General features: G+C 38.5%; 1 protein-coding gene across 4 annotated transcripts in view; it reads left to right on the top strand.

Moving 5' to 3' along the window:
- Positions 1-9110: 9110 nt before the first annotated feature.
- The window catches only part of LOC102314572 (myelin-associated glycoprotein), a 6090-nt gene continuing 824 nt past the window's right edge, over positions 9111-14376 (top strand). The window contains exons 1-10 of one of the 4 annotated variants that reach the window (XM_005951021.2): positions 9111-9217; positions 10070-10176; positions 11385-11461; positions 11556-11951; positions 12046-12339; positions 12482-12581; positions 12773-12808; positions 12889-12921; positions 14011-14049; positions 14283-14306. In XM_005951021.2, the coding sequence (XP_005951083.1) occupies positions 11416-11461; positions 11556-11951; positions 12046-12339; positions 12482-12581; positions 12773-12808; positions 12889-12921; positions 14011-14049; positions 14283-14306 (968 nt within the window). In that variant the 5' untranslated portion in view covers positions 9111-9217; positions 10070-10176; positions 11385-11415. Of the gene's footprint in view, positions 9218-9555; positions 10177-11384; positions 11462-11555; positions 11952-12045; positions 12340-12481; positions 12582-12772; positions 12809-12888; positions 12922-14010; positions 14050-14282; positions 14307-14376 lie in introns of those variants that run through there. The other 3 variants (XM_042216078.1, XM_042216079.1, XM_042216077.1) reach the window with 3 other exon arrangements.

Here is a 14376-nt window from a genome sequence, read left to right on the forward strand (position 1 = left end):
CAGTGATTTGCACAGAAGTCCAATAACAAAACACTGCTCGGGTTCAGATCAGGGTCTCGCTGTCGTTACCCACGTGAGCATTGAAGTCTCCCAGCAGGACAACAGAGTCTCCAGGTGGAGCACCTTCCAGCACAACATAGTTCCTGGGATCCCAGGGACACACAAACCCCTCCACCACGATAAGGTAGCGGTTCACGGAGAGGGTAGCGATTCAATTGAAATTTGTTTAAAAGGAAAGCTGAAAATTTAAATAGTTAAAAGTTGAAATGTGAATAGTGGTTTTTGTATTTATGATTTATTTATTAATTTTATTGGAGTGAATAAATAAAAGTATATTTCGGTGGCCCCTAGAGACAAAGCATGTACAAACGCCAAAACATGTAAAAACTCCAAAACACTTAAAAACTCCGAAGCACGTACAAACCCCGAAGCACATACAAACTCCAAAACACGTACAAACTCCATAGCACGTAAATTATTTGAATATATATGAGTGTTTGTGTATAAATACACAAACAATACACATATGCTTTCAATTTAATTTAAGTGATCTAGGTAGCTCTGTTTTGGAAGTTCAGTTAACGCTAGAAATGTGCTTTTGGAGTTTGTACGTGCTTTGTTTTACTGTTTTGTCTCTAGGGGCCACCAATATATTATATATAAACATATATAAATAAAACCACTTTTTTTTACATTAGTAATTCCTTTTGTGCATAATTTTATATTACTGTGGTTTTTTTTTTTGTTTTTTTGTTTTTTTTTTGCCTGTCCCGTTTGGCTCTTTTGCCATCAGAATTGTTGTCTAAAGGCAAAGAAAGATGCCCAACGGATTTTACTTTACCAAATGACCATCCCAGCCTTGCCGTAATGGTCCATTTGATTCACCTTTTATTGTTTATTTTATTTTCACTTACTGTCACGGCGAGTGAGATGAGCCGTATAAAAATAATAAATGAGGATCCAATTGCAGGCAGTAGTGGAGGAGTGAAGGTGGTTTATTGGACACGAAATAAATATAGACAAACAGCAAATGGAGCACGAACTAAACTAGACTGGAGACAACTAAACTACTGAATACAAACCGGAACTCAAACATGAAGCAAGGTGGACGACGGTACAAGATGGTGACGGCAGGGAAACACACAGATGACGCAGGGTGGAAACACAGACGGACCAGCAACTACAATGACGGAAGACATGACTTAAATACACCGAGAATCACAGGGAAATAACACACAGGTGGTGGACGCAGCTGGGAGTGATCAACAAGACGAGACAAAGGTAAAACTGAACACACTCACATGAGACGCAGACCTTCACAATAAAACAGGAACAAGAAACCATCACACAAAGGCGCAGACTCGACATAGAGAGACAGACAGAAAATGACACATGGAACTGGACAAATACTAAGCCGACACCACTGAAGAACGAATCCTAAACATAAACAGAAACATGAAACTCAAATAATAAACATCATAATCATCATCATCATAAACAACAAGAAAACAATCCCAGAAGTAAACTAAAACCAAAATACAATAAACTCAAAATACTGGGTCCAATGGACCCAGAACCGTGACACTTACTGAATACGGGACAGACTTGACTGGGGGAAAGAAGGGGAGAAAGAAAGAGGGAAAGAGAAACAGCTGAGAAGAGGGACGGGGGAGAAGGGCAAAAGACAAAAACCAACAAACGGGCAGAGAAAAAAAAAATGCATATATCAATCACCTGGATCACCTGCTGAGAAAGAAAAAAGAAACAAGCAGAAGAGAACAAGAGTAATAGAATAAACAACATCACAATGATATATGGGAATATGACAGTAAATACTAAATATTAAACATTATTGTGCAGCACATAAGATCAACAGAACACAGTGTGCTTTGAGGTAGGAGCCAAAAAGGGTGTAGTTTGTGGGTGTGATCACCCGTGTGTACACCTGTGAGCATGGACGCGCTTGTTTTTTTTGTTTTTTTTAAAAGGTTCCTTCATGTAATAATCTGCTAGAGGGTGTGGGGGGGCCACAGCCCCGTCCTCCAGGGCGTGAAGCAGGTGTGGAGGAGATCAAAACTCCAGACATCCAGAGGCCCCCAGAACACAAGAGACCAAGGAAGACCAACAGAGGGGCAGCTGCGCCACTGTCCCAGAAAGAGCTGAGGAGAGTCCCAGATGAGGGCTCACTCAGCAGCCGCGGAGCAGAAGCCAGGGGGAGTTGCAGTGACGAGCCCGTGAGCTCCGCCGGCAGCCAGCTGGCCTGAGTGACCGAGCCCCAGGCCGAGAGGCCGGGGGCACCCCACCTCCGAAGTGGCCCGAGCGAGCCCCAGGCTCCAGGCCCCGATAAGCGGCCGCCAAGGAGTGAGCCGGTGTGTACCTGGATGCCCATCCCCGGACACAAAGAACCACCAACGCACCGATGTCTGAGGGGGTCCGCCACTGGCAGGGGAAGTGGTGGTAGGGGGAGATAGGCCTCCAAACCTTGGAGGGCCTGAGATGTCCCCAGAGAGGTGGCGCCTGACACCCAACCTGACATATAGACACAGACATACAGGCACACACAGATACAAACATCCATTCCCACCTTCATGCTCTCATATGCACTTACTCCACACTCAACCAACGTGGAGACAGACATAAAGAGACGTTGTACACACGATCACACTCCCCAAGCGTACTCTACAAACCGGGTCTAGGTGCCCCCGCCCCTGGAGGGGGGAACTGCACCCAGACCCAGGTGGTGTTTCCCTTTTCCCTGCGGTGGGGGGAGGCAGACCGCCCCGACTCCGCAGCAGCAGGAAGGCTTGTTAAGAAAATGTAAGCATTGTGGAAATGTGTTCACTGACTGCATATTGGGTGAACACGACATGAAATGTAAGAATGGTATGGCCACAACAGACCGATGCTGTGCTAATTGTGTTTAGAGTTTTGCAAATGTGACAACTGTTTGGACAAACGCTTGTTAGCGACTGGAAAAAACTGTAATACAATATACATCATGAAAAACAAAAGCTGAAATTGATTCAGTTTAGTACTTTTCTCTGTATGCTCTGTGATTTTAAAGGCCTTAAATTCTGTGATATATACTGTAAATGATATTCACAGAGGTCCTAAAGTAGTTAAATCACTGCCGATTGTCTGTTTGTTTATATTTTCACATGTTTTTGTGTCTGTAGGGCTGTTTGATGACGATTTAGACTCCTCTGGGAGATGAGGACACGTCAACATTTACATACTATGATGTCAAAAAACTACCTGTTCTCTTCTCTAAATCTTCAGATTATGGTGGACACGGTGAATCTACTGATGTTTGGTTGTACCCTTAGTCCGGCCTCCTTCATTGTCATACCATGGACAACAACACGGTCAATCCCAGTAGCTCTGATTTCATCTGACATTACTGTTCTTTGTCCTCGCTGACCACCTTGACCTGCTTGACCTCCTCTCACGCGAACTCCTCTTCTTGGATTTTTATCCATTGTAGTGCCTCACATACCAGTGCTCTGACTTATATGTACCTTCACATCATTAGCCGCAAGTGTGATAAATTTTGAGTTGTTGTGTTCAACTGGTGACACCTGAGCTTTAATTGTGTTTGACTTTTGCCACCTGTGCTCACCATTATGCAACACAGGTGCATCACAATGACAATGTGTTGACAAGATGTGTCTAAACAGGTGAAAAGTGCTTATGGTTTTTCCAAAAGAGTGACTGATTCAATAAGTGGGTTCAGGCAACTGAGACTACTGACTAAGAAATCCGAGCTTTATAAAAGGGCAACAGGTGAGTTCTTCTGTTTTTGGCGCAATGGATGCCAACATACAGAGGCAGAGCCAGAGGAGTGAGAGTAAGAGGAGGAGGACGAGGACGACGAAGACCAAGTAATGATGAGATTGCTCTGATGAGATCAAGGCCACTTTGGTTGACTGTGTGGTCAACCATAGTCTAACAATGAGGGAGGCTGGGCAAAGAGTACAGCCAAATTTGAGCAGGTACACGGTAGCATCCATCATCCGAAATGAGAATAGGTAAGAAATCTCACTGTACTCAAGAAGTACATTACTATAGCAGAATATTGCCTGTGGACTGTTCTGTACACTTTGAAAATGCTGTCAAGTATGTTTCACGTATTTGGAAAATGTATTCCTACTTTGGATTCCTACATAGTAGGTCCATTCACAGTTTTTTACAGTACTATTTGTATTGCAGAGCTGAAAGCTTACCAACACAAGGTGGTCGGGAACGTCTGTCTGCTGAACAGGAGACTGAAATCATAAAAATGATTCATTATAAATGGTTCTAGAAAATAATGACAAAAACAGTACAGCAAATAAAAGAAAAATAACAGAAGACAACATATTTAAAAATATTGATAGGGTCAGTTTATCAACATTGGACCATTCCTTGAACAGAAATAATCTGAGGATGAACCAGCTCTATGGGGTGCCATTTGAATACAATTCAGAAAGAGTCAAAGAATTGCAATACAACTATGTGCAAGTAAGTCCCATACAATCCCACAATTGATGCATACTCTCAAGACTATAAATTACAGTACTGTACAGTAATCATACTCTGATTATGCTTCACAATAGTGACCACTCCAAGTCTATATTATGTATCATGTGTGTTTCAGAGTCGGTAACTGGTTCATTGTCCACCCACGCTTTTTAGTTGTTTATCTCCCTCCATATTCTACATTCTTCTGTTGTTTGTACATAGTATACCAGGGGTGTCAAACTCAAATACACAGTGGGCCAAAATTCAAAACTGGAACAAAGTCGCGGGCTAACATTAATATTTATTGAAAAAAAATCTTCCTCTAGATATAAGAATGAATCTTTTCTTATGGACTCAAACAAGTTTTGATGAAAAACTGAAGATGGAACAAGCAAAGCTTAATACTAAACAATATATATATTAGCTGTATAATACCAGCAGGCCAGCTCTAATAGTAATTTGGTATGGCTTCGCGGGCCAAATTTGGCCCACAGGCCAGAGTTTGACACCTATGTAGTATGCCATAGTACACCATAGTATATGCAACTTTGTGTTGGTTGGGATGAACACTGTGTACATTGCATTTTTGGGAAAAATACAGTGTATATATATTTGGTACCATGTATGTGTGTTTTGTATACACATGCACTTATGTAGACCTATGTACTGTCTGTAATAAGTGTAACACTAAAAAAAAAGAGGCTTACAGTAAGTTATTTTGATGACTGGAGAAGAAGTGGTCATAGTGTTTTACATTAAGCACATCAGTGTTCAACTGTTTCTTATACAGTTTTTTCTGATTGCTTAAGCACATTTTTTGTAACTATTGGCTAATTTTGCAAAACTCTTCACACAAATAAGAAAACCTGTCACCCAATATCAAAACATTGTAGTTCTCTTGCAAAAGCAAACACAGCTAGATTAACTCTTCACACCTTCGTAAAAATGGTGTTTCCGTATCAAACAGTACACACAAGCCATCATCTACTAAGCACACAATGCGCCAACTGCACACTGATGGTATGAATACAAAACACATCTGGCTTTTGCTTTCTCTGTGCACAAGGTAGGCTATGTCAGTTTGAGCTCATACTTCTGTCATAGATCCATAAGCATAGAGGGATCCAAACTTCAAGTACTGGTGTTTATTCAAACACATCAAAACAAACACAAGTGTTTATTTCCAAGTATAGGATTATTTGCAATCGCCATAATGACTATATGGGTTACTTGGTCTGCAGTGAACATGCTTCCTCTGCCCCCAGCATCTGGTCATCTAGCAATTCTGTAAAGTAACAATTTCAGTATTTTTACATCAATGGTATTGGTGTGTTTCTCATTGGCATATGGCAGTGCTACAAATCTTTGTGCGAAGTGACTGTACTAACCGATTCTCATTTCAAGATGTCCTTATGGTACTTGCTACAGTGTAGCGGCTCGAGTTAGGCTGGACCCGTTGGCCAGCTACCCTCAGGGTCATTCCACGGTTGATTACATGGTCCACTATTGTAGCTCTGATGTCATCAGCAATTCTATTTCTTACTCTTCCTACCCTTCCTCTCCCCCTCCTCATCTTCCCCCCCTCCTCGTCTTCCTCTTGCTCCTCCTTGTCCTTGTCGTCCTCTTCATCCTACTTCTTCACCTCCACGTCCTCTTCCTCGGCCTCCTCTACTTCTCACTCTTTCTGCTCCCTCCATTGTACTCCGCACACACAGCTTACCTGTATTATAGTGCTTAGGCTGATTGCAAAGTGAACTAATTATCTAAAAAAGTTTTCACATGTGAAAGTGTGCCAGACAGTTGGCAAATTAGTGTTACAGTTTTTTACAGACGCTAGGACACATTTCTCAATACTTAGGTCACGTTTGCAAAACTCCTCACACAGTGAGCACAACAGAAGTCTATGTGGGCTAAACTGAGGACCAGTTATCATTGTTTTGGCACAAAATGCATTCAATGACTACATCTCTCAAATTTCATGAATTATCTTCTCACTCAGACACAACAACTGCCAAAAATCTTTGTACGTACAGGACATTTTGCATGTGCTTACATACTGTTTTCAAAACTGTTAAACTTATGGCCAAAACAATAACACAATGCAAAACTTAAAAGACAGCAAAATCAACAGCAATATTTTATTGAAACATATTTTAAATCTAAAAATGCAGTTTAACCAGCCACAGCTGATTCTCATTGTAGATGAACATCTACACAGGTGTTACTCCTTCAATTGTTCAACTCCTTCAATTCTGGCAGCCAGAAGATTCTTTCCTAGGTGTGTTGCCCTAGATGACATGAGATGTGATGTGGATGAGAACCAGTGGCCAAATGGAGAAGACCGAGTAGATTAGCATTACTATTGTATGAGTATCAGTGGATGGTGTGTATACAAATTCTTGTATTTTGGGATTACTTAGTGCAAAAAAATAAAAATACAGAAACAAATATTAACGAATTCTGCATGATGTCTGATTCATTCCAGTAACATATATTGAAATTATAAACAGAGATGTGTCCTTGTTTTACACAAGAAAACACTGTGTAACATGTTGTTAGTGTTTTTTAGGTCATTGTTTTGTGGGTGACAAAGTGTGTTTGTCGGCTGTCAACCTTTGCTAGTGTTCTGGAAGAATGAGTTTATTTGAGACCTGAATGAAGTGTTTTGGTAGTTGTAGTGCATTTTGAATGTGAAATGAACTGCTGTGCCAAGCTGAAGGTCAGTTAGGAGGATTGTGTGAAGAGTTTTGCAAAAGTGACCTAAGTATTGAGAAATGTGTCCTAGCGTCTGTAAAAAACTGTAATGATAGCCATACATGTGTATGCTTTTGCTAGGAGTGTGTTGGAAATTTGGTAATTGAGTGTTGTGCAGTGAATTGTGCCTACAGTTTTGCAAATTGTGTGTTACAAAATTGCAAACTGAGTGCAAAGCAGTTTTGGTGCTTTTAGTTTTGCAAACTCAGTGAGTGGTTTTGCCATAAGTCTGAATAGTTTTAGAGATTGTGCTACAGGAATCACAGTTAGGGTTTAAGCATTCAGAAAAAACTGTAAATGTCTATTCATGTGATGGTTTGTGTGTCTCATTTGAAAACAAAATGCCATTTTGACAAGAAATTACATTGTTTTGAATGTAGAGTTTCATCTTGCAGAAGAATTGAAGGGTTTTATCCATTGTGTGTGTGTGTGTGTTTTTTTTTATTTGTGTGTAGAGTTCGGAAATATAAGGCATGCTTTCAGAAAATGTGTGTAAACAATTGGGTAAAACTGCAAGATAAAATAGAAACAAGACGCTGTCAACCCAAGACAACCATGATTTTCCATTTTCGTGTTAAAAGTGTGGCCTTCAAATATATATATACCAGTTTTAAATTGTGGTGATAGGCCATGTAAAACCAGAGTCATGATAAAAAAAATATACTCAATGCTTTTTCCTGAATACTATCGTTCACAGTCTAACGACAGTGCTTGCAAACACTCTGCTTGTGAACAAAAGGAAAAGAGAAGAAAAGAAAAAAAACACCCCTTTCCTATTGGTGGAAAAATGTACCATGTCGACCAATCAACAAATTATGTGGCAACATGGAATTTGGTTGTTTAGGAAGAGGGGGAGGTTTTAGGAGTGATGGCAGTGAGAGAATGAAAGAGACGTCCTTTGAGATGTGAGAGATTTGTGATGTTTAGTGTGTTTGCAGTGTGTATCTACTGTGTAGTGTAGTCAATATTTTTGTTTTGTGTATCAGAACAATGAGGTGACTGGTCAATGACACAGTTCCTGCCAAAAAGCTACTACAGGCAGACTGTAGTGTAAACGCTGTCTCCCGGTGAAAAAAAAACAGGAGGAGTGATACACCTCCTGCTGTCAGGCGTGCAGGTATCAGGCTTGTGATGTTCTCCTCTGTCTTATAGTGGACAGAAATTGTTTTTTGGAGTTGCACACATAATTTGTGTGGCTAAGTACTTTTTCAAAGTGTGCTTAAATAGTGGAATTTATGATTTATGAGGAGCAGGTGAGTTAACCAGCTGATCATTGAATATGTGAATGGGAATATCAGGCAAACATATGGAGACGCTGGGGAGGAGCACCTGTATGAAGAAACGTTTACCACTGACAGGGAAGAGAAAGAGAGAAAAATAAGACCCAGACTGGGCTAAAGAGTTATTAATGATCACAATCTGTTTATTTTCTCCGTTTTTTTCATTCATTCATCATGTAGTGTGCGTTTCATTCATCTTTTGAAAAAAATTTGTTTGCACAGTGGCTTTTTCTTTTCACAAGGATATTAACAGAAGTAGAGAGACAATGGCATCAATGTTTTTGTTCTTTACAACAAGAGTGAGTGTTGCTGATGTTTGACAATCAGTTGCCAAGCCCTTGGGATTTGTGATCATCGCCTTCTAAACAACATAATGCACAAATGGAGAAAAAACTGTGAGAAATTCTAAGCCTTAAGTCACCAACAGGCAGATCCATAAACTGACTTATTATGAGATTTTGATCCAGTTTAACTCTGCACATCTGTTTTTATTATTACGGTAAGGTTATTTCATTCTGCACAGCTTTGCTGTCTTTACGGTAGTCAATGCAAACACACATCCACATTAAAGCCACAGAACAGTCACGTTTTGTACTTATCACACATGACACTACCCAGCGAATCAAGTCATTCCTTCAGAGTCGAAGTGCCATCGAGGAGACGAGACAAGGAATTCTGAAGTAGTAAGTGATATATTTTTGTGAGATTGTCACATTTGAAGTTTAGTTGAGGAAAAAGAAGTAAAGAGGGAAACTGAAACTACAACTTTTCCTTATGTTTTGTTTATTAAGTGATTTATTTGAAGACAACTTTCTCAAAAGTTCTATATTTTACTTTTGAATGCAAAAGGTACATTATTATTATTATTATTATTTTTATTATTATTATTATTATTATTATTATTATTATTATTATCATTTTATCAAAGAACCCTCCAGTTCATATAAATTAAATGATAAATGTTATTTAAATTGTTATTGAATTGTAGTTTCTTTCTTTGACTTGGCAGCCAGATGTTGAATAAATAAAGACATGGATTCCACGATTACTACTATTACTAACACCATTACTACCTCAAAATATACTGCATTGAATCACAATTCACGTGAAACAGTAGAATATTCTGGACCTTTGTTTGGGCACATTTTCTCTGACTGGACAACTTTAAATCTTTATTGAATACACCTGTTAGGCACCCTTTCTGAACTCTGTCTGAATTGGTTATTTTCTATAGTGACTGTATGAGTGCATTTTGACCGTGTTTCAATTAGCCTGCAGTTTTTTGTGTTGCCCCCAGAGGTCAGAGTGGGTATCTAGGTCAGAGTATCTAATAGTAAAACAAAATGCACCCAAATATGGAAGACACAGAACAACAGAGACCCCTCCCAGCAATCTGCACAGACAAATCAGTTGCTACCACCTCGATATCTGCTTTCAGGGTTTTTTTTCTACATAGAGAAATAAACTGACTTTGTTTTCTATTCTGGTCGTTTGGTTTCTTCTTCTTTTCTTTTCCCCTTTTTTCCATTTGACAGGGAATCCAGTGCTAATCATCATCAGACCAGATTAGCTCACATTATTCTCAAGAAAGAGTACTGAGTGAATGTTGCGTCTCAGATCAGCCAGGCAGCAGCTTTATCAGGTAAGTGAAAAAAAAGTCATCCTTTACAATGTTATACACCTGTATGTGGTGACACTAGTACATAGATCTGATAAAGATTCAGTAGATTTTTGTGTTCATTTTATAGGTTTTATCATACCTTTGAAATCAAAATAATGCACCTTAGCTGTTATGGGGTTTGTTTTTGTTTTGGGGGGTTTTCTTAAAGATTTGTTGGTAATTGTAGTGATAACATATACAGTAAAGCAGAGTGTATAAACATTATACAATAAATATGACTACACTACTGTGTCACAAAAATGTTAAAAATTATTTTGAAAGTTAAATATTAGTGTATATTGTGTGTAATCAAAATTGATTAACCTTAACACTATTAAGACCAAAAAAGAAAAACTAATTTAAAATGAACATAAAAAGAAGCCTAATGAACAGCAGAAAATTGCTTGGCTAGAAAGTGAAATATCCACTATGTTTGCTAACACGTTTGTCAGTCACTGCTTGGGGTTTTCAACCTCAGGTGAAAACTCGATAGGAGAGGTATTGTGCGAAGACATGGCATTCATAGTTGTCAGTACTATTGAAATGTTGTATTCCCAAATGCTGAGTGGAACATTAATGTCAGTCTCAAGACGCTTCAGAAAAAAATGTCTAACATGATAGTGATCCAAAAGAAACCGCAGCCATCCTGCAAAAGTTTTTAAGAGAGTTTTAAAAAAAAAACTCTGACTTGGATGAGTATGTGCACAAAATTAAAACAGCTAACTGGCACAAAGAGTGATACACAATATCTTTTATTTTTCATATCTTCACAAGACTGACATTCTATTCTTCCATTCAGAAATGTATTTAAAAAATGAAATAAAATTTTAACATTGGATTCTAAATAATGAAGGGTACGCCCTCTAGTGGTACTTGAAGGTTTTGTTCCATGGCTGTATTTTTGGTATTGTCCGTTTTACCCATTTGTTTAAATTACACACATACATATAAGCAATATATGATACTTTTACTAAAATAATGCCATTATTTACTTGTGAAATATACTTTATTTACATTACACAGAGGGGAAATCCCTTTTCTACTGTGATGGCTTGTATTTGTCAGATACAAATTGGTATAAATAATTATATATAAATGTCTATTTGCATTAATGCTGTTTGAACATTCACTTTGACAGCTGTGGTTTATTTTGGTTATGATGGTAAAATGTAGTGTTTTGGTTTCTTTAGTGTCAATCAAACATCCCAACATCAGAGAAGAATGGCCAAGCAGAAACTTTTGATGGGATTCTTTCTGCTTTTTGCAGGTAACATCACTGGTCAGCTATTTATTTCCAGTCTCTTTATGCTTAATATGTATAATTAAATAATTTCCTTGTTATTTTCAAAATTCTCTGTCAGCCATCTGTAGCTCTGTGTCCAGTGATGAATGGAAGGCCACTGTTGTAAAAAGCATTGACGCTCTGGTTGGATCCTGTGTTGTGGTACCATGTTCATTCTCCCATACTGGAGGAAACCTGCCCTCCTCCAGACTCAGAGGAATCTGGCATGAAAAAAATGACAAAAAAAGCAACATCTATCATGAGGATTATACACTGATTAAGGACAACTTTAAGGGCCGAACAAAGCTTGTGGGAGATCTGGGCCAGAACAACTGCACCTTAGAAATAACTCAAATTAGAAATCATGACAATGGCCCTTTCTGTTTCCGGGTTGAACTAGTGCGAACAGAAAACAATGACCCCACCAAGGACAAGTTCTCCTTTGTTGAAGACTGCGTTGAGTTGAACATGATCAGTATGTCACCAACTTCCATGACTTCAAACATCTATACCAGTTTTCTGTTAAATCATTTTGCCTCTTACTCTATGTCTGCCTTTTTCATTTTCAGCTGAGCCTCCAAAGCCTACATTGATCCAACCAAAGACAGCCACTCAAGGAGAGCCCTACACTGTCACCTGTTCAGTCATCCACACCTGCCCCACTCATGTTCCTAAACTCACATGGAATATGGATAGTACAAAGGTCATTGTGCATCATAAAGATATTAAACATGGAAACTGGGAGACACAGTCCATCCTGACAGTTATTCCTGAGGAGAAGGATGACAACAGAGAGATAACCTGCACTGCTGAATTTAATGGAGGGCTGAAATCACCTGAAACTTTCACACTCCATGTAAAACGTGAGATATTTTTAATTGGTTGTTGAATTTTGTAATGTTGAATAGAAGTTTTACTCTGCTTTAAAAATAAAACTAGGTTTAGTCTCATTTCTACTGTTGCAGCAAAAAAGAAGGGCACTAACACGACTTCTATTTTTTTCAGGTGTAGAGAACTATAATCACATCATCATTCCCTCTGTGGTGGGGATTGGTACCACTGTGGCCTTTGTACTCGTCTGCATTTTCATGACTAAAAAATACAAGTGAGTAATACAATGTCACCGATCTTAACTGACAGCAAATATCTGATAGGCAAAACACCTTGAGGAAAAATAAGTATTTTATTTTTATAAGGCATGTCTTCAGTTTTAATTTAAAACAATTATGGAATTTAACTTTTTGTGTACAGCATCTTAATTTGCATGCTTCTTAATAAACAACTTTTTTGTTAAAGAAAACGCATTGAAGAGCTTCAAAGTCGAGATGGCAGGTAAAAAAACAACACAGTGATTTTAAATTATTTCAAATGTATTCTTTCATTATCATAATGTAGTTTTCCCCAATTTTTAGCATGTGGAATCGGCTGTCGAGGATGTCTCGCAGGTGAGAAAATAGTATTTGTTGGAGAGGAAACAGAGGAAAAAACCAGCTGCCCTTACCCTCCAGTGTTGTTTTTTTTTTTTTAAGGCTTAATGCATCTTGCATTTTTGTCATATGAAATCACATTTGCTTAGTACGTTACAAAGAGAAACAAACGCATGCCACATTCCTGAATAAGTCATCCTCCTAAGACCCAAAGATCCACTTTTGTCATCTGTGGAGGACATGAGCCTGAGACCTCTATGTAAAGGACCATTTTTGCAGATATTATGATTCTGTTGCTAAAACAAAGTCAAAAGGATTTTACTCAAAATTGTGGAAGGGGAGTCAAACTTGGATCTTTAATGAAATGAGGCAGAGAAAGGCCAAACATTATAGCAGGAAGGTGAAACCTCAGAGCAAGACATATTAGCTTTTGTTTAGGAACAATATAATTGCACCCAGCATCTATAGTAAAACATGGTTTAATGTAGACCTCTGAATGCAAATTCACACATTACACCCCCGCTAAGGCCACAGATGGTTGATTCCCTTCATAGAGGCAACCTCTGTGGTAGCTGAGAAACAAAATCCCACCACTTCAGAGTAATAATACTTCTTATCAATAATGGACATCAGGTGTCATCATTTTGTCCCTCCTTAGAAGCTGTATGTCGCTATCTGAGCTTTTATCTTTTTGCTCTGTTATTTGTCCTTCCACTACCTCATCTGGATGACTAGGATGACTCTTCTTCTGCCTCACTCAGCCCTCTGTCATACAATCCATGGTCATTGTTAGTGCCATGGGTGACATGAATTAATAACCCAGGTTGAGGTGAGTGTTTGGCATGCAGAATGAACTTTATGTCTAGTACAGGGGACAAAATAAAAATAAAAATCATAATTTTGAAGAAAGAAAATATGTAAAAATATGTAGCAATATATAACATGTTCCTTTCAACCACAATATTTAAATTATCTAAAAATAATGTAAATATCAAAGATTTTTTCTTCTGGGTGTCAAGAGGATAAACACTTAACCATATTTGTTTTTCATGTGGTATTGTAACTGTTAACTGAATTAACGAATAATTTAATTCGTGGAATCTCCAGGATTCGTTCTGGAGCAGGACCATCTCGTTCGGATCAAAGGCAAGAGTAATTCTAATGAACTTTAGTTCTCTGAATGCAGTAGATATTCTTAGTGTGTAGTTCTGTACAACCCCTTCCACAGTTCTGTAAAATGCTGCAGATGTTTGGCCTCACTGTAATTTGCATTTCTGTGCAGAAGTCCGAAGCCTTTTCTCATTTTTGATCAAATCTACACTTCTATTTATGTTTCTTAAAACATATGCCTGTTTCTCTTCCTCTTTTTTGCGTACAAGGTCTATTTGGAGCAGATTTTCAAGGTAGGGTGTGAAAAAAACATTTATAGTGGCCAGCCTTGTCAGCTTCTTTTATAAGCGAGATATATATATA

This window comes from Haplochromis burtoni, unplaced genomic scaffold (assembly GCF_018398535.1).
Source record: "Haplochromis burtoni strain Fernald_Lab_line unplaced genomic scaffold, NCSU_Asbu1 Contig_914, whole genome shotgun sequence".
Classification (NCBI taxonomy): Eukaryota; Metazoa; Chordata; class Actinopteri; order Cichliformes; family Cichlidae; genus Haplochromis; species Haplochromis burtoni.